Here is a 20,145-nt window from a genome sequence, read left to right as displayed (position 1 = left end):
TTAGAAGGTCTGCTCTCCACCCCGCCCCCAAAGCTCTTAATTTGACTTGCTTTCCTTGATACTCGCTTAATTCTACTTTGGAAAACTCAGTAAAATCTCAAACTGAAAAAGCACTGGTTTATTGATGGAACTCATTCCCATTTAATTCCACCTCTGAATTCAAGACCTTGATCCGTGTGGTTTCAGTCTGGTCAAAGTACAGTAGTGAATCAGTAATGGTGTTAGACGTGGGCAGGAGACAAAAGAACCACCTACTATATCCTCTTTTTTCTGGTTTCTTTCTTCCAGCCCAGCACGTGCATTCCTGGTTGCAGGGAGTTCAGCTGGCCATCCACGTGGCTGGACTGCTGCCCTCTCTCCGGTTCAGTAGGATGTGACCGAGGCTTTAATTAGGATTTTTTTTTAATAGGCTAGTCTGCCCAACAGCTTGGAAAAGTTTGTTAAACTCACTTCATTTTCCACTGTGGCTTGATTCATTTCTGTGTGTAGATGAGGCCTTGAGGATGGAAGCTGTCACTTATTTCTAATCACATATTTCATCTTTAGATTTGTTTTCAGACCTGAAAGAGAACAAATTCTGAAATTAAATTAAAAGTACCTTAGGGTGCGTGAAATCTTCATACTGCAGTATCAGTAGGGTAAAGATTTAAGTGCAGATTTGGAGAATTTCTCCTCCTCATGCCAAAACAGGCATCAGGAAGGGAGAGACTATTTAGAATAGCTGATATGGTTTGATGTGAATAGATAAAAAGCCATGCAAGATAATGCCTATAAATACGATCATAAGAGAAAACTTGACTTGATTGTGAATGGAAAAGGAAGTTTATTTCAGGTCACCAAAGGTCCTTTGAGGTTCGTTCATCTGCTGGACTGAACACACGGTGCTATCACTGGCCCTGGAGCAGGGGAGATGAGGTTTGGGGAGGGCAGTCACCGCTTGGGTGAAACCCTCTCACAGAGCCAGAATGCAGCTGGGAACTAATGAAATAAGTGTTCTTGGCATGGGACATGGGACAACTTGGTCTGGGGGATTTACAGGTATGTGTGAAGGTCAGCCTTGGTAGATACAAGTCTTGGTGTAAGTGGGGGAGCACAAGCAGAGAGCAGGATGAGAATTTCCACTGATGGGAAAGGCACTGGGAGGGCAGGCAGGGTAACAGGTGGCTGAAGCTGCACTTCAGAGTTTGGAGCTGGTCAATTTTAAGTCTCTTAGAATTAACAAATATCAAACTTTTATTAAAAAGGAGGTTTTTGTTTCTGGGGCAAATGATTTTTGAAAATCAGATGTGAAGCTGCTTTGAGGAGTCCCTCAGACTTGCAAACTTTGTGTTCTTTGTTGTTGAGCCTGCCAAGTGCTGAGGTAATGGGTATGGGGCACAACTTCAGAGTAATCTAAGCAAGGTGGAATTTCATTTCTTTCTGCACTCTATTCTCTACACGCTTGATTTTTTAGGAATCAAACTGTTAAATAGCACACCTGAGTGCAGCTAAGACTTAGGTTACATTTAACCTTACTTTCAGATACTGAGCAGCTTTCTGGGTTTTCCAAGACCATCATTTTAGTCTGCCCATCTAAAAATGTCTCAGTTGTATACATACAGATAAAATAATTATTTAGAACAAAATTTTTTAAAAATATGAGAGGTAAGTGATGCTTTTCAATCCTTATAGTCACCATTTAACAACAGACAAATTTCAGTACATTGTGTCTGAGCTGATATTTCCCCAGAAAGTGGAGCATTAGGACACTGCAGCAAATCTTTGGTGTGTAAGTGGAGCAGGAAGCATCGTTCTGCAAGATACTCAAGGTTATGCCTCTTGTAAGTGCATCCAAGTTGCTGAGCTTTCCAGCTGGCCACCTGCCATGGAAAAGTCCAAGCTCAACATTCTCTCATGGCTGGTGTTAGCTGCTTTTTCAGCCCACAAGATCTAAGATATTTATTTCCCATCCCTTGATCTGATAAGATTTGAAAGGGAAACTTGCTGGTAAACTTGTGATTTAGTCTTGATCAGATAGTCAGTACTGCTGACTAGATTGATTCAGAAGGTGCTTTTTTTTTTTGTCACTGTCTGTTCTGGTTCTGCAGATGTCTCCTGTAAACAAAGCAATTTTCAGGTTTGCATTCTGACCTGCTGGGAACAAAGCATGGGCCTGGGGTCACGGAATAACGGGATTGTGCGTCATTCCAGGGGATGTAAATACATCCAGTTGCTTCTAAATTCTGCTGTGTTAGTTGAAAATGCCCGTTTTTCCGTGGCAGCTGCCTACTGAGAATAAATGGGATAATTTGCTTGTGATGGGCCAGAATCTTGGATCCATCCTTCCTTCTACAGCTCGGGACTTTGTTCTAACTGTGGCAGGAGTGTTGTTTCAGTTGCCTTTGGGGTGTTGAGCTGGCTGTGCCTGGAATGAGCAGCTGAGCCTGGTGTGCGCTCGCTCGGCTCCACAGAGAACCTCCGGTGTGGGAGATGAAAGGACTCTGGCAGCCCTTGCAGACAATGTATTCCCTTGGACAGTTGGCAGGGAAACAGGAAGGAATCCTTCCATGGGATGCTTAGGAGTAGGTCTGGCGTCCAGTCGTGCCAGGACTGAGCCGGGCTCGCTGCTGATGTTGGATGCAGTCATCAAACTATTTTTGTTGTTTAAACATAACTGTGCTTCTTCCTCATGAATTTGGTCTATATCCCCTTGCATCCACTGCTTGACTCTTACTCGGTGCTGGTCAGTGAAGGGTAGGACATGCTGAATCACTGTGGCTGATGTGCAGGTCTGTCTGGTTAAGGATTTTTCTAGATTTATGTTTTTTTAAAGCTAAAATTCTGTGTTGCACTGTGCAACTTTGTGTTTTGTTTGTGGCCAGTGCTGTTTTCTCTGCTGTTTGCACCTGTTTTTCTTCCAGCCACTGCAAATCTGTGAAGCAGGAACAGCAGTGATTAGGACAGTAAGTATGAGTAAAATCAAAATTACAGGGATTTTTTTGTTAATGTTTCTTGAAGCTTTGAGTGTAGGATGGAGCCTGCCTTAGTCTATTAACAGAAAATTCCTTTCCTCCTGGAGGCACTGCTGCTGGTGTGCATATTTGAGACAAATGGACAGAATTGTTAACCTAGTCAAAAAGTAATTTATCTCATCTACATCCTGTTGATGTAGAAATACCTAGAATTTCAGGAAAAAACTGTAACTTTGTTTTTTTCCTTGCAGCACTTGGGAGAAAGAATTGCTGTATTTGATTGCTGGAAAAAGCTAACACATGTTAAGAGTTGCCCTTCAGCACAAGAACTCTGCTCCTGTATGAGTGTTTCTTAGCTGCAAAGCTAGAATTTCAGTCACAGGATTCCACAAATCTTAGTACTGATATGGAAGCTCTGATTAGCCTAAACTTTTTCTGGAGAATTAAATAATTATCACCTATTATTATCCATATGCTGCAAAGCACAGTTAGGCCATGTAGATCATGTAGATGACTTTATATAAACCCACCCTGACGTGTACAAATAAATTTTTCCATTGCCTGTTTGTACTGAGCTTACAAATAATGAATTTTTAAAATATTCTCAGACTTCAACATCTGATACCTACCGTGTGTAACTAGGCAGGAGAAAGGAGAGGTAATTTTTAGAAGTTTGGAACCATATGGTACTTTTTTGTAGTTGGTATGTTTGTATGGTCCAGATAGCAGCAACTTGGATAAGCACTGGAGTTGCTGGATGGGAGCCAGGAGCTCAGTCTGTTGTTAAGGAGGAAGTTAAATAACACTGGAGAGATTTGATAGCTGGAATTCTGTACAGCTTAAATAAGGAGAAGTGGTTGGTCTCTGCATTGGAGCTGGTGATTGAATGAAAAATTAATGTTTGTCTTGTGTCAATAAATTTCGATGCCCAGACAGGATGTAGAATATCTGTAGAACAGAATTGCAGTGTCCAGTGGGCATCAGCATTTCGGGGCAATTTAGGTTACTTCAGCATCCTCTGGGGGAATTCTTAACAAGCACAGACTTGCTCACCTCCTTGGAAAATAATACTGAATTCATCAGCTGTCAGAGAGGGGAGAACATGCTCCTGGCGGCAGTAAATCCATGCTCTGTTAGCAGTGAGGCTCAATAGAAGTAATCTCTTGAAGGAGCCTGCGGGCTTGGGGAGGGGGAGCTGTTTGTTTGTAGTTGCCCCTCAGGAGAATTGTAGCCCTTGGACAGAAGCAGGGGGCAGAGCCTGAGCCTGTTTGCTTCCAAAGGATGTGTGTTAAGCTGACAGGGTGGCATCCTGCTGCTTGTGTCCAGTAGCTCTCACTAAGGAAAGCGTTTGCTGTATCACTTTTTGATGGTGAGGTTTTGGTTCTAATTTCAGTACCCAAAAACCTGGCTGATCTGACATCTCCAACATTTTCAAATACTGGTCTCCTGGTTATTTTGTAACCTTGCTCTTCCCTTGGGCCTCTTGCTTTTGTGAAACATCTGAAATGGTAACATTCAGACCCCGTGCAGTCAAAAGGTGATTGACATCCCAGGAAGCTTCGAAAAGAGGAGATCTCAGCATTTGAAAACAAAGATTTTGCTTGCAAGTTTGCTTTTTGTCTGTATGTGTCTCCAGCAGCCCTTATGGAATGGTTCCTTACGTAAATTGTGTCAGTGCTTTAAGTCCGTCCCGTTTGTGTATCCAAGATCTCAGAGCTGGGAGATTCCCAACCATCTTTCTGGGATCTCCTGGATTTCCTGTGTTTCTCAGCCCTGCTGCTGAATATTTTACAGCTCCTGAGCAGAGGGTAGGTGACCAACACTGATGTTTTATCCGGGTCACTGTTCTCTCCTGTTGCAGATTCTGCTGCAGTTTGTGGCAGTTGTTTGCAGTATCTGTTTCTCTGGATGTTTTGCTGTTAGGGGAATTCTGTTGGATCTGTATTATGGGAATTCTGCTAGATCTGTATTAGATGCTTCCTTGAAGTACAACGTTTCCTTCCTCTGTGGTTTAATTCATCATCTGAAACAAGCTAAGACTGACAGGTCTGCCTTAAATTGTGCACTCTAAGTTTAGCAGCCAGAGACAGAATGATCAGGAAGGGCTAAATAATTATTATGTCAAAAAGGCCTTGGGACAAGGAAAGGAAAAAAGCCGATTTGGAACAGAGGGTCCCCTTTCAAGTCTTTTAGTGCAGAGCAGAATTTAGAGGAACTGCTTTTCAGAAGCAAAAGTTTGAAATGAGCCAGTATTTTAGGGAACTGGATAATGAGATATTTCACTGTCCTTTATGATCTGACCAATGCTCACTTTGAATAACTGAGGATTACAGTGACAAGTTGATAAATTCTGGCCTTGCAGAACATGTCCAATTACTGAGTTTCTGGGAGTATTTTAAAGTAATCTGCATATGATTGCTGTGCATTTATTTTCATGAAATAAATACTGCTTGGGAACTCTGCCCAAAATGAGGCTATCAATGGCAAAGGAAGTGATGCCAGATTAGTTATAATATTTCTCTGTGGAGATTTCCTATGTGCTCTCAGCGTAGCCTGAAGGAACAGGGATGTTGAATTCAATCAGTTATTTTCATGGTGACTTATTTGGAGCTAATGTTAAGATGGCATTCACATACTACAAAATAGGTAGATTAAAAATTTCTATGTTTCATGGCTTTTGCCCCTTGAGAATGCTGTGGTCAAAATAATCTAGCATATAAAAAGTTTTAGAGGACTATTTCAGGAAGCAGGAGTATATGTTTACATTTCAACTTTCCTCCCTTTCTCCTCCACCAGTCAGTTTTTAAACAAATCGTACTATTTTCTCTGGCTTCACCAAACTTTATACTGCAGATAGGCCAGTTTAAAAAAAATAACGATTTTTAAAAAAATAATCCAATAGCGATATTGCATTGTGGGCTCATCTGAGGCCTTGTGTTTGTGTTTCTTGATTCCCCCAGTTCCCAGATGTGCAGTGACTCATCCTTCTGAACAATGGGAACAGCATCTCTTACTCCTTCTCTTGGTCCCAGTTGGCAAAACTGTTACTCAGAGGATCTGAATTGCAGAGGGAGAGATCAGCAGTGACAGAATGAGTCACCCGAGCCTTGTGGTCACTCTTGTGTGGTGAGCAAGGAGTGGAACACGAATGGTCACTGTTGTACCCTGGGGCACTAAAAAAGGACCATCTGAGTTACATAAAACTCGTAACTCAGAGGTCACTCTTCCCTCCCCCACAGCTGTCCCGTAAAACACGGGGTGTGGGTGCAGGAGACACCTCTGAAACATCTTGATTTATTATCAAGGGGGATGAAAATCCATAAAAATAGCTAACTGGTTTGTAACTTTCCAATGTGAAATGAACTGACAGACTACTAGTCAAAAATAAAGTAAGTAAGAAATGTCAGTGTGTAAATCTACACTGGCAGACTCTGCTGGGACTGTGACAGAATGGGGCTTCCTATCTCAGTATAGTGCTGGTTGAAATTAAATGGTCTTTCATATTTTAACAGCATTATTTATTAATATAATTAGAATATTTTTTAAGGAAATAGTGTGCTGTTAGGACAATGCAAGATGTGAATCTTTTTAAACCTGAAAGGCAGAAGCTGAATAGCCTTCTATGAACATCATTGATCTGAGGAGGTTTCTGGAGCTGCCAGTTTTTCTTGCAACATCAGCCTGTGAAGGATCTGATCTGGAGCTTTTTTGTTTGTTTTTCAGTGAACACACTACAATGTGATTATGTTTAGATATTTACACATAGTATAAATACACATCGAGCATATAAATATACATATAAATAACTTCAGCTTTCATTTCTATTTTGCTGCTTGTGAGCATATCTTAAAATAGACTGTGATGTTAAAATAACCTTTTTTTCCAAGATAACCATTAAAATACTGAAATTGAAGTCATCAATGTGCATAAATATATTTTTAGTATCTGATGAATCAATTGCAAATATTTGCTGACACTTTTATAGGAAGTCATGGTCATGGACCTGAAATAACTGGCTAAGATCTGGGGAAGGAGAGCACTTGAAGTGCTAAGCCAGCTTTGAATGTAGCTGAGTGGCCAGATAGATATTGGAGAAACACTAAACATTTGCACTGAAAAAGTCAAACCAGCTTCTTTATGGTCAGTGTCTTGAAGAGAAAAAATATTTTCAACACAAAAGGGGCAGCTGATACTTTATTTCAATAATTATTTGCCTTGAAAGGAAAATCTACTTTGATTTAGAAATTCTGTTTGTGTATTTTTATATACATACATTTATATGCATAAGCATTTGTTTATATATGTGTGTATAATAGCAAAGGATAAGACAGCTTTGCATAAATAGTAATTTATTAGTGGAATTCAAAAATCCATTTAAGTGCAGCTTGATATAAAGCTAAATAAATTTGACTTCCAGATCTAATTAATATTGCTGTCTATTTTCCCTGAATGGCAAGGAAAAATGAATCTAGAAAGGAATGTTCAGTTAGCATAATTGTTCTAATTAAAAACACTAAAAGCAAACAGTTGTGAAACCTGGAGTTTCCATATTTTCCTCATTTAATATGTTACATGTTACTCATCGAGTCAGTTAATGCTCCGTGCACTTGTGTGTGCTGCTGGCTCGAGGAGCTGAATGTGCTTCCCAGAACATTCCAGTTTTCTGTAAATCTGACTAAGATGTAGAACAAGATTATTCCAGAGGCCTTCAGAGCAGGAACTGAGTCCACACTTCTGCAGAACATAACACAGGAATCGTTAGTCGGGAATCATTAAACCAGGAGGTTTTTGAGTGTGTGCACTGGGTTTGGGGTTATTATTCTGGGAGGTTTTTGGTGGGTGTTTTTCCTCCCTTCATGTTTGTGTGCTTTAACATTTTGAGGATTTTTTAACTTCAAACCCTCTGGAGCTTGTTGAGGATTTGTTGTTTTGGCTGGAAACAGGTATTTTGACTTAAGTGCTGGATGCCTTTGGATTCTGTGCTAGAGGAGAATGTTCAGATTCCTTCAGATCTGTCAGACCATGCATATGGTGCTCACACCTGTTCCAGCCACCTGACTTGTAACCTGACTGATTACCCAGCTCTCCCAGTGCTTTGCCATTGCTGCTTAAAATTTCCCTGAACAAATTGCCTGGCTTAATTGCAACGTTAGGAAGAGCTGGATAAGAACCTGGAGAAGTCTGTTTTCCCTAAATCCTTGCAGAAACGAATGTGTATATTTTCTATTAATCAGTTTATTTTCTCTACCTCCTTATCAATGTGCAGAATATCAGAGTGATGGATGTGTGGGGTGGGAAATAGGGGAGGCAGAAGCTGTAAATCAGGTGATCCTGCCTGTGTGTCCCTGCATTTCACAGGCACACGGCTGTTCCCTGCTCCAGCGTGGGCGGGTGGATGGACAGGCAGAGACTCTTAAAGCAACTGGGTAGAAAATGGAAAGAATCTCTATCAGAGATGGCCCCTTTGCAGTATTTTTGCATATCTGAAGGCACTGTGTGGGACAGAGCACAATAGATAGAGAAGGGTTTTTTTGTAGCTTCAGTGATCTTTTCTTTCTGGGCTCTCCCATCTCCTGAACATGACTAATGCTGTACAGGAAGCCCTTTTCTCTTATTCATGCAGTCTGTGATATCTCTTCTGATCCACAGAGTGCCAAAAAATACAGGAAATTACTTTCACCTTATGAAAATTCATGATTGTAAGGAAGCTCTTAGAGCAATTGTTCTTTGGAAACTTCCCCTCTTCCCCCCCACCCAAAAAAAAAGTGGTTTTTTTCTGCTAGCAATCCATCGTAAATCTTTTGTTGATACACGGTAGTCTTTTGCAAATCCATGTGTTCTCTCTCCTTTATGAAAAGACACATCCAGTTTTAAATGTTAGGAAATAATAAGCTCCAGCTCCTTTTGTGTGTGCCTTATGCTGGGAGTGTGTCCTTGTCCAACACTGAATCCTCTGATCTCCAGTCTGATTCCTCACAATGAACTGTTGTGTTGGCATCTGTTTAGAGTTGTACTGGGGGGAATAATTCTGTTCTGCTGTCTCAGGGCCATGGTGTAGAGGAGGATGTGTGGTTTAAGAGTTTATATTGCTGCTGGAGTCCAGGGCAGTACTTGGAGAAAGTTCCATTCTGAATTAGTGACTTGGTGAGGGCACCTACTGTCTGTCATTTGGTCATGACTGACAGCCCTGCTCTGCGATAGGCATGGGTTTTCCTGCCTAAAATCACTAAAAGGCAGCAGGATTTTCCACTTGATCGTTTCTCATGACATGGCTGCAACTGTAAGACACATCCTGAACAATGAAGAAGACTTACTGAATTTCTTCTGCGTGCTAGGGAAGTGTTTGCAGGAGAGTTTCACTCCAGAGTAGTCTGCGTCTGTAGGGAAACAATTTTGTTACTTCTTTAAAAGTAAGTGCAGGGCTTCTTGTCCCCACTAATGCAAAGAGGGGCCCTTGATTTGAGTGTGACACACAGGCGAGCTTGTGTTATAAAAGACCAAATCCTCTTACACAAGAGTAAATTTTCACACAAGAGTGAATTCTCCCTGTAAACATTCCTCTTTTCTTCTCAATATAACTGCTAAAGGGCTTCATATAAGATGAGCAAATATGTTATTAAAAGTCTTGAGCCCAGAAGGGAAGCTATCTGTAGAAGAGCAAGTCCTTCAGAATGTTCCTTTTTTCATTTGTTTGTGACAAGCAAGTCTAGCTTAAGTCATCATAAATTGTGGGTGACTTAAATCTTTCACTTTTCTAAAGATATGCCAGCCAGTCTAGGATATGCTTTTGTTCACTGTTAGGAATTTTAAACAAAATACATTGGTTTCTTATAAAGTGTTTCATTTTTACTCCCACTCAGTGTCAGTTAACTGCACTTATCTTACAAGGGGGAAAAAGCCTAATTCTTTAAGTCAAAGAACTGACTTAATAACACTTCTTTTTTATTGTAAAGATTTACTGGATAGATTGGAGCATTTGTTCAAATCTCAACTCAACTTTGATTTTTCCAGGCCTGGTGATACTGCTCTGTTAGACCTCAGTGCATGTTGGAAAGTGAGAAGTCCTTGGTTCTGTTGGATTTGCTATCCTAGAAACAAGCTTAGTGCCCATGTCTTTCCTTTTCCACAGGGTGAATCGGTGAAATACTTCCTGGATAACCTGGATCGGATCGGTCAGCTGGTAAGAAACCTTCTACTGACCCAGAGAGCTCCAAGAGACAGGGAAAGCCAGAGTGTGCTGTGATTAATGGGGTTTGGTTGGGTTCTTTAGTTGATTCTTTTAAATAATAATGCATTAAATAATTTCAGTTTTCTTTCTCTAGAAATAGTAAACTCCAGCTTTATGAAACTGAAGCTTGGTATTTGCTTAATCTTTTTTGACAGACAACAAGTGGAAGTTGTATTTGTGCACATATTTTATCAGCCCTTCTATGCAGTCTCTGGATCTCATTCACTTTTCTTGATGCTCTGATGGCTGGTGCTACTTAAGGTAGCAGAATGAAACCTTAGCAAAATAAAAACCCTTCCTGACACTTGCAGGATTTAAAACCTGTAATGAAAACATCTGTCAGGAGACTTGGAGGAAAAAGGGTTGATTTTCCTAAATAGTAACAGTGATAAGGTTCTGAAGAACAGATTTCTCTACAGTGGTAGGTTGGGCCACAGCTTGTGGTAGAATCTGTTGCTGTACTCGCTGGTCATGGAGTGTGAACCTGGAAGAAGAATTTCCACTAAAGCTTTCAAGATGGTCCTTGTAAGAGTAATGAACTGTGGAAAAAGTAAATATAAAAAAAAAATTCAGTGATGACTTGATCTGCTTTATTGTACCTAAGTGGCAGGAACACTGTAGCTAAGAATTTCATGATGAAAAAATACACTTCAGCCTTAAATGAAGAGGCTTGAAGGATAAAAATGTGAAGGAGTGAATTAGTCCTTTATTTTTGTTCTTGTATGTCTCAGGATCTGTAGCTGCTTACCAAAGTGTTGAGCTAAATGGTCAACAGGCCAGTGTTTTAAAAGTTGAGTATTCATTCTTCATGTGATGGTTTAAAAAGGCAGCTCCTGGTGACTTTACCCATCACATCAGTATTCAGGCATTAGCCAGCATTTTTGAAGGACTTTTTTTGATGCATCTCTCCTTTCTTTTGCAGAATTATTTTCCCAGCAAACAAGATATTTTGCTGGCCAGAAAAGCCACGAAGGGGATAGTAGAGCATGATTTCATCATTAAAAAAATTCCTTTCAAGATGGTGGATGTAGGGGGACAGAGATCTCAGCGTCAAAAATGGTTCCAGTGCTTTGATGGAATAACTTCAATTTTGTTCATGGTCTCCTCCAGTGAATACGACCAGGTCCTCATGGAAGACAGGCGCACAAACAGACTCGTGGAGTCCATGAATATCTTTGAGACAATAGTCAATAACAAGCTTTTCTTTAACGTTTCCATTATCCTATTCCTCAACAAGATGGATCTTCTCATCGAGAAGGTAAAGACTGTCAGCATTAAGAAGTATTTCTCGGACTTCAAGGGCGACCCTCACCGGCTGGAGGACGTGCAGCGTTACCTGGTGCAGTGCTTCGACAGGAAGCGGCGGAACCGCAGCAAGCCCCTCTTCCACCACTTCACCACGGCCATCGACACGGAGAACATCCGCTTCGTGTTCCACGCCGTCAAGGACACCATCCTGCAGGAGAACCTCAAGGATATCATGCTGCAGTGAAGGAGAGCAGCCCCTGCTCTGTTGAAATTTCGCTGGAGGGTTCGATCAAAGTTTTTATCCTTTCTTTCTGGCCCTTGCATGCGGTGTAGGACCCATGCGAATTCCTTGGCTCAGGAATGCTGTACACTAGCCAGTCCAAACAGAGGAGCTATAGGCCGGAGGAGTCATGTTGATGTTAGCTACTGAATCATTTGGACTAGAAACACTACTGAAACCTGGCCATGGTAGGTTCTGTACCGAGTTTGGAACGCTGAATGACATAACCACCGTCTGCCTTCTTTGAGAACAGAAATCTCTGACAAACCATGGATGGAAGACACGTTTCAAATGAATGCGCTCATTTTTCAGAAACTCTAGTTGTACAAACTGCCTTTTTTTTGTAGTTTGGAGGTGCTGAATCGATCAAACTAATCTAAACATGATGAGATTGGCAGCTGTGTTGGAGAATGTTAATGGAAGTTCCGTTCTTAACCCTTAGGAATATAACCAGGTCTTGTATGTGTGTTCAGCTTTGCTGAGGGTCTAGAATCCACCTTCCAAGGTGGATGCACAGCTCTTGTCTGAAGGTTTTGCATGAGTCTCCTGAGGCAGAAGTCTAAAACTGTGTAAGGAAACTCATGTTGGAGTAAATGGGATGGGGAGTTAAGGCCTTGCTGATACGAAGAAGGGTTTATTTTGCACTATGTATGGAGGGTGTTACATCATGGGAAAGCTGATTTCCTTGGTGCAGCAGCCTGTGCTGGAGCACCCAGCCATGTATCTGCACAGTGTGTGCTCAAGGGAGATGTGCTCCATGGCAAGCCAGCACTGTCCTCACAGCCACAGTGGGCAGAATTTGTGAAGGTTCAGTGTCTCACGTGACAGGGCTTCATCTGTACTCAAAAGTTTGAAAGCTGATTAAACTCTTAAGCAAAGGTTTTGGTAGCACAGCAGCTGCTTGATTAGTTCCCAACAGCTGACCTTGTAGGAAGACTGAACACCCTGGAGATCCCAGCTTTCCAGCTGCACTGATGTATTTGGACAGCAAGACCTTGCTGTAAAATTAGGCTTTAATCTGTGTCTTAATGGGATCTTCAGCCTGTAGGGATGCACATGGAACCCGGAGCATGGTCAAGTTTGGAGTTGCCCCTTTTGGGCAGTGGTTTGTGTGTAAAAGGGCAAGTGGCTGTGAATAATTTGGATGTGAACTCCGAATTTCCTTGTGCTCTCAATCTCTGCCAGGTGCCTTTTCTGCGTACAGACATTGAATTTTTTCTACTACAGTGTAGGGTACATGAACAAACCGAAGATATTGTAGTGCTATCCTTTAGGTAACTCACACATAGTTTACTGTGCAATTTTTGTCATAGTTTTTGTCCAAGAATAAAACCTGAAGGGCTGTTTGTACCCATAAAAAGTCAGCAGATTCCCTGGAGTTCTTATCCCCTTTGAGCCTGTAATGGCATGTCAAAACAAGCAAAGTTTTACTTCAGCTGGTAGTCCCATGGGAAATGTGGTCAAAGAAAAGTCCTGTTCCGTCATCCTTTCATGTTAATTTGGATAAAATCTGGAATCTTTCTTCCCCTCTGAAGCTTGCAGATGTTCATATCAGTATTTTTGTGTAGTTTCCTGATGCAGCAGCCTCCTGGCTTTCTTTGTGCAGGCTTCAGAGTGGAAAAGCTGTGGCTGTTTCCATGCCCGTAACAGGCACAGAATTGAGGTAAGAAGCAGCTGAGAAGTTGCAGATGGGAAAATCTAACTTAAATTTCAGCAAACTTAAACAGGAATTATCTTCCTTGTAACAAGTCTTATTTTGCCAGGACCAACTCTGTCTTTTAAATATTTATTAATTTTTCACCTTGAAGGTGAAGAGTGTTATGTGACTAATATTCAGATGGGGGGAAAATCTCAAGATTATTACATTTGAAAAGGAAAATGTTTCACCCTGGCGTGATGCAAACAAGTTTACTCATCACATAAGGTTGGTTTCTCTAAGCCCATTTGTCTGGCTGAAGTCTAAGGCTGCTTTCAAAGCTTTCAGATGTTTTCTGAGTTTTTGGCAGTGGTTTTCACTTCACACAAGACACTGGGAAAGAGGAGGCAGTTGTGGGCTCACCTGGCTTCTAGGTTGACTTCACTTTAGTTTTAGTTTGCCGTGAGCTTTATTCTTTCACTGAATTTTCCAGATGGGTTAATATAATGCTTGTTTTCTCAAATTAGGTAAACATTCCCTTTCAACTGTATTTTTTCTAGAGAATTACCTCAGTTTGGTGTCTGAATCTACTGTAGTTTTACCTGGAGGCATAGCATGGAATTTCCTGTTCTGTTTTTCTCTTGATACTCATCCATGGTTTTGTATCCTTAGTCACCTTATGGATTTAAAACTCTCAACAGAGCTAATGATGCAACTTAAAATATAAGTAACTTAAAATCTGCACCTGGAAATGAAACAGCATGAGAGATCTCACACTGAGCTCTCAAGCTGCTTTTTTTTTTTATATGGCAGTTTTGCACACTAAGTCTTAGGGAACCAGTTTGTTCACCTTGGGCCCGTTCTTGCCTTTCTTGTTTTCATTGATGAAATGGGCCTAAGTGTGGGGCTGCAGCCTGCAGATGAAAATCAGTGGTTTGGCTCTGTGGGCCCAGAGTTCTGTCAGGTTTGGATAATGATGGATCACACCAGGAACCCCACGTCAGGAAACTCCTTGCAAAAGTCAAGCACTTCCCAAGTTTGCAAATGAGCTGGCCTGTGAGTAAAAAGGATGTGGGGGTCTTTTTGAAGTGTCAGCTTTCTCTGCAAAATACACTCCTCTTCTTGCCACAGCTGCGTGGGTTTGGGGTTTTTTTTCAAGGTGAGTTGTAGTATAATAAAGCCAGAAAGTCATGTTGTGGTAAATCAGTGAATTACTAAAGCAGAGCTTAGGTAGATGAGGTTGTTCACATATTTCGGGACAGGCCTGGTTGGTTGCTTAGTCCTTTCACCAGAAACAAATAGAAAACTTTATTTTAAGTGACATCCTGGAGAACTTAGCAGGTAAACACAGCTGGAGAGAACATCTTTTTTTGTTAGCTTTATAGGTTTATTGTTCATTTGGCTGGTCAGGAAATGGGTCACAGGCAGGATGATCATCAGATGGAGACCTTGAACAAGTACCTTTTTTTTTTTTTTTTTCTTTTTTTCTTTTTTTTTTTTTTTTAAGAAAAAAGCAGCTTTTTGCTGTCCCTGCTCTGACAGCCGGGGTCAGTGGCAGACTGTTGCAAAGGGGTTGTCTCTCCCGAGGACAAAGAGAGGAAGCTCTTGCAGCCAGTGCTTGGGGCAGAGACTGACGTAATCTTGGAGTTTAAGTAGAAAAATTAAATGGGAGTCATTTATCCAACACTACTTTGTGTTTGTTGTCCTCAAAAACAAGTGTTAAGCTAATTGAGTGTGTCAGTCAGTACCATTCCTGCAGCTTGCAGTGCTGTCAATCTCTGAACAATCCTTAGATGCATTGCAAGGTGCCTCGGTGAAGTTAAAAAGGAAGAGTGGTTTTCTGGAAGTGACATATTCAATAGGCACTTGTCACTTTGAAGGAATTAAATAGTTCTTAATGTTGAAAATTAATTAATGGTGGTTATGGAATTGAAATTACTGCCCGCTCAATTTTACAACTCAAAGATGCTTTCAGTTTCATGCAAAGAATGGATCTTATTTTATTTAATACAGCAGCATAGATTATTTGACTTATTAACTTGCTAATGTATTTAATTTTTTTAATTGCTGCTCTGTAAAACCTAAAACTAGGCATGTTACAAGAATGAAGAAGCTCCTGAAGATGACCATCCCCAGGCCTTCTGAGGCAGGTAAAGCTGCACTGCAGCCAAGCAGGCAGAAAAAGTAATGGCAAAGAAACTATAGGGAAATGGAGTAGGAAGAGTTTGTTGGTACATGGCACTGGAGACAAAAATATAATTCCCTTAGGACAGCTGAAGTGGCATTTGGTGTGAAAAATGGTGCATTTGGAGTGTTTCCCATCCTGTCCATGTGTTGCCCCCACATCCCCATGGCCTCATTCCCTCTGGGAATTCACCCATCCTGGTTACTGTGATCTGCAAAGAAACGTAGAATTAAAGCAGTTAAAAGAACAGACGTGGTACCACTGAAGAAACCTGCAGCTGCCTTTAGTGACAGACAGCTGCCTTCCACAGAACAGCATTCTAGAAAACAAGTCCTCTGCTGCCTTTAGATGGCTGCCTTTGTATTAACTATGTTTTAACTTATATTAACTTATGTTTTGGAGTCTTTACTATGTGTGTACTTCTTTATTTCTGGGGGAGAAAAAATCCTTCTGTGCTTGGACCTACAGGATTTCTCTGAAAGGCCCCTCTGATTTTCAAGTAGTAAGTTTTGACACCTGACTTAGCTTGGCTTCTGTCATCAAATTTTCAGGAGTACCTGCTGGATTAATGGATGATTTGATGTGTGCCAGCTTGAGAGACAAACACGATATGCAGCAACACCTCCACACAGTGCAGTTTGTCATGTAAACCAAACACTGATCTTACGATGAGAACTGTAAGTTTAGTAGCAGCCTCTTTTCTATATTCTCTTTCTAGTATAAAATCACGTGGTGTAGTCAGGGGTTTAATATAGCACTGCCAACTCTTTACCTCATACTCTTTAATTCTGTAACACGAAGTGGTGGGTGGGGTGTTTCAGTAGCAACTATAAAACATCTGTGCCTACTTCTGTAAATGAGCTTTTAACAGTTTTTTAGGGAGCATCCATTATGGATCAGGAAGACTGGCATGGTCTGGGCCAGACTTGGCCCGAGTTAATGCTGACTCCACACAGTTCTACGTGAGGACTGTAGCCTAGTGAGGAATAATTGGTAATGCAAGACCTAGTGCTTTTGAATAATACCTGTTTTGTAATTAGCTGGGGTGATCTCTGCTTTGTGCTGTGACGTGGGCACTTCTTTGTTTTAACACTAATCTTTTTTTACATAGATGGAAATGGGTAAAGCCAGGAGATTTGGAGCTGAAACTGCCTATCTGCTAACCAGGTGATGCTGCTTCTTTGCTCATCTTGGTGGTTGGGCAGTTTAGCTCGATCCTTGACGTTTTTATCTTTCTAATGGCATTTGGAAAGCAGTGTTGAAGTTTGTCTGTGTGTTGATATGCTTGTGTTCTTACTGGGTGGGGAGTGTGGAGGTACTAGATTGTCAGTGCTGGTGGTTCTGTGCCTGGCTGGAGGAGCTGTCACAGCACAGTCTCTTGGCCTGTGACTGAAGGTCTTATCTTCTGTCTGGTGTGAAAATAGTCAAGAGGGGGGAAAAAAGAGCAGCACTGACTTCCAAGGTGGGCATTCTGGTAAAAAAAAAAAAGCCAAAGTATGTTGGAGGGGAGCAGGAGAGGGGAGCTAGTTTCTAAACAGATCCCAAAAGCTGATGGTGCTTGAAGACTGTATTGAGGTGAAATGCCATCTGCACTGACCCAAAAGCTTTGAGTGACTCCAGAGAGCCATTGGCTGTGAATTAAGAGCAGCAGGCTGGCAAGGCTGGCCCTGCCATTGTAAATCTCACTTCATCTGTTCATCACTGGGTGCTGAAACTCTATTTTGACTAAAATACAGTATGCAGATCTCTGGCCAGACAGTGCAACTTACTCCTTCCTGACAGCTACTTAAACTTTCTTCAAGATACCAGAGCATGAGAAGGTAAGAGGCTGTTTCTGTTGTTTGAATAAAAACTACAACTGATGGAGAGCAACATTTTTAGGACCTCAGAGAGCATCTTTTGAGGGAAGTGACAGGTTTTGAGTAGCACAATTTCTCTGCTATTACTTCCCGTCAATCTCTCGTGCAGGCGGTTGGGCACAAAGGCTGAGAGGAGATAGCAGGGAGCAGGGGGATGTGGGGGAGAAAGGATCTGTTGGGAGATCACGAGTCTGGGGAAGGTGGTTGGGGGACATAGGTTTGGAGAGGTGTGTTCAAACTCCTGTTTGCGCTGAAGCCATTAACCCTCTGTAGGACAGGGAGTGTTTCTCCAGGATGTCTTGTCTGGAATGTGGAATGGGCTTGAATTGATGATACAGATGAAAAAGTATTTCTGGAGACTCCACTGAACAGCAGTGCTGGTGTTTCTTGCTCTAGTGAGGAGTTGTCTTGTTTGTGAATCAAAATGTATGAAAGCAAACTGACAGAACACCAGGTTGGTTATCTGTGACATGACCACGTAGCTTAGGAAGCCAAGTGATGTTATATCTTTTATTCTGCAATGTACTTGCTCTCTGGTGCCTATGCATTAACACACATACTATGCAATATCAGTCTTTTTTTAAACCAGTTCACTACATTGGGCAAGAAAGGCCTGAGTTTAGCCTTAATTTTCTTAACAATTCACAGGAAAGTACTTTAAAAACAGTGACAAACTAAAAGAAGGTGGAAAATGCATAAAGTAAAAGCACAGTCCCAGACTGCTCACATAAGTGTCTTTCTAGCACCAAAACAGCATCCGTGATAGAAGCAGCTACTTGCTGTAATAGTTTCAACTTATGAAAACTGTGTACTAGATAAAATTATATTGTGATGTGTAAAAAGTGTATTTTATAGCTTTGGTGACTTAGTTTACTGTTTTGTATATATGAATTTTATAAATCTATTAAAACTTGACTTGTTATACTGTTCTTTATGGGTTTTGTCTTTCAACAAGAGTCTGAAGTGACTTTTTTCTTAAATTTTTTTCTGTGAGGGAGTTGCTTTTTGGACAAATGACAGCGTGGACTGTACGGAAGTGCAGCTGTCATGCCATGAAATCTCAGTCTGTAACATTTGGGTATCTCCCACTTCTCCACTCCTGGTAGGAGTCATTCTTCTGAGTGTGTCCAGGAGCTCAGGCTGGTGACACATTAACCTGAGTGAAACTTGGAACTCGTTCATCTGTGGCATTCCTGGGGCTGACTGGGGCATTAGCACTGATGGGAAGTGGGAGGGGAGGCACAGCTGGAGTTTGCTTATGTATTTTAAGCTCAGCAAGGGAAGATAATTGGGCCTGTTGGGATGGGAGCACCTGTTAGAGATTCCTCAGTGCTGTGTAGCATCTGATAATAAATAGCCATGGGAACTGTGCCTGCTGCTTTCCCAGGGCCAGATCCCTCTCTGGGAGCACTGCAGAGCCTTTGGAGGGTCACCAGTGTCCCTGTCACACAGCATTGCCATCCCGTGGCAACCAGTGCTGCCAGAACTCGGGCTCCAGTCCTCAGGAATGCCATAACCTTTCCTCACATTCCCTCACTTTAAAAGGTCATATCTGGCAGATTTTTGTGGCAAGTCTCGATTGTTTCTTGTGTAAACTATTAATGCCAATTCCACTGGCAGTGCACAACTCAAAACACTTCATGGAGCATTTTTTGTCCTTTCTACTCGTAATTGGAAATGCAGCACTTAGCTGCATCAGGCCTTTGGGAATGGCTAACTCTTTGTCCCTGGAGTTGCTGAGCACTTCCAGGTGACGTGTATTGCCAGTGTTCTGCACCTCTGAAAACAAGGGCAGACCAGTTGCAAATCCAGTGTGCTCTGGTCGAAGGTGCCCAGGTGTGATCACGAAGTAATCTGAAAAGCTTTCAGCAACAGCAGCAGCTCCAGGGGATCCCCTTGGTGAGCTGTGTGAGGCAAACTGGCCCTTTTGGGGCCCAGGTGTTCCTGTGAGATGCTCCTTTCATAACTCTGCTGCACAGATGTTGTTCCATAAGAGCAGAGCTGAAGCAGTTGGTTCTGCAGGTGGGTTTGTCTGTTCAGTGCCAGTGAGTGCTTGTGCCCCAGGGAGAGCCTAAACTCCATGTATTAACTTGGAATTACCTTCCCAGGATCAGCACAACTCCCTGTTCTGAACCAGAGTATCTCTTGTGCAATTTCAGTAATCCAAACTGAATATAAAAGGGAAAGCATTGCTCTTTCCCCAGGGAGAGGCTGCTCTAAAATGCAAAGTATAGCTTGTATTTTTGCTCAAGTGTACAAGGTGTAAGGTTTGGGGTGGTTATAGTAATATTTAAGTATTTGTTAGAACTCTTTTGGGAGAGAAATTAAATAAATCTGTGTGGTTTCTAGCTCCAGCCTGGTATGTCATTATCCTTACAGAGCTGGGAGGAAGTTTACTCAGTTTTTTACTAATACCAAATTTCTTGCCACTTCCCAGGACTGACTGGCATCTTGGGAAGCTGTGTGGTGTTAAGGCAGGAAGAGTTAATTAGGATGAGTGTTCAGGGATTTTTACCAAAAGTAGCTTTCCCTTAAAGCCTCAATTTTGCTCAGCAGAAGCAGACTTCAGTGAGAAATACCATTTTTAGCGGAGAGAGGTGGTCACAGCCACTGTTAAATCACAAAGGGCTGGATCATGCTGATGGAATGTCTGTGGAAGGTGCTGGTTTTTCCTCTCCCACCCTTGCAAGCTGTTGCAGGCAGTTGCACCCCAAACTAGTAAAGAGCATGGAATTTTTTGCTGTGGGATTTTTTTTAT

General features: G+C 41.7%; 1 protein-coding gene across 1 annotated transcript in view; it reads left to right on the top strand.

The window, feature by feature from the left end:
• Nucleotides 1-18,316, top strand: part of GNA12 (G protein subunit alpha 12) — a 41,550-nt gene extending 23,234 nt beyond the window's left edge. The window contains exons 3-4 of the mRNA XM_082292310.1: nt 10,081-10,131; nt 11,102-18,316. Of these exons, the coding sequence (XP_082148436.1) occupies nt 10,081-10,131; nt 11,102-11,671 (621 nt within the window). The 3' untranslated portion in view covers nt 11,672-18,316. The remainder of the gene's footprint in view (nt 1-10,080; nt 10,132-11,101) is intronic.
• Nucleotides 18,317-20,145: the final 1,829 nt, after the last annotated feature.

The sequence above is a fragment of the Coloeus monedula genome, assembly GCF_965178545.1.
Source record: "Coloeus monedula genome assembly, chromosome: 16".
Taxonomy (NCBI): domain Eukaryota; kingdom Metazoa; phylum Chordata; class Aves; order Passeriformes; family Corvidae; genus Coloeus; species Coloeus monedula.
Note: the sequence above shows the minus strand (reverse complement) of the source record. Positions and strands in the feature narration are given on the sequence as shown.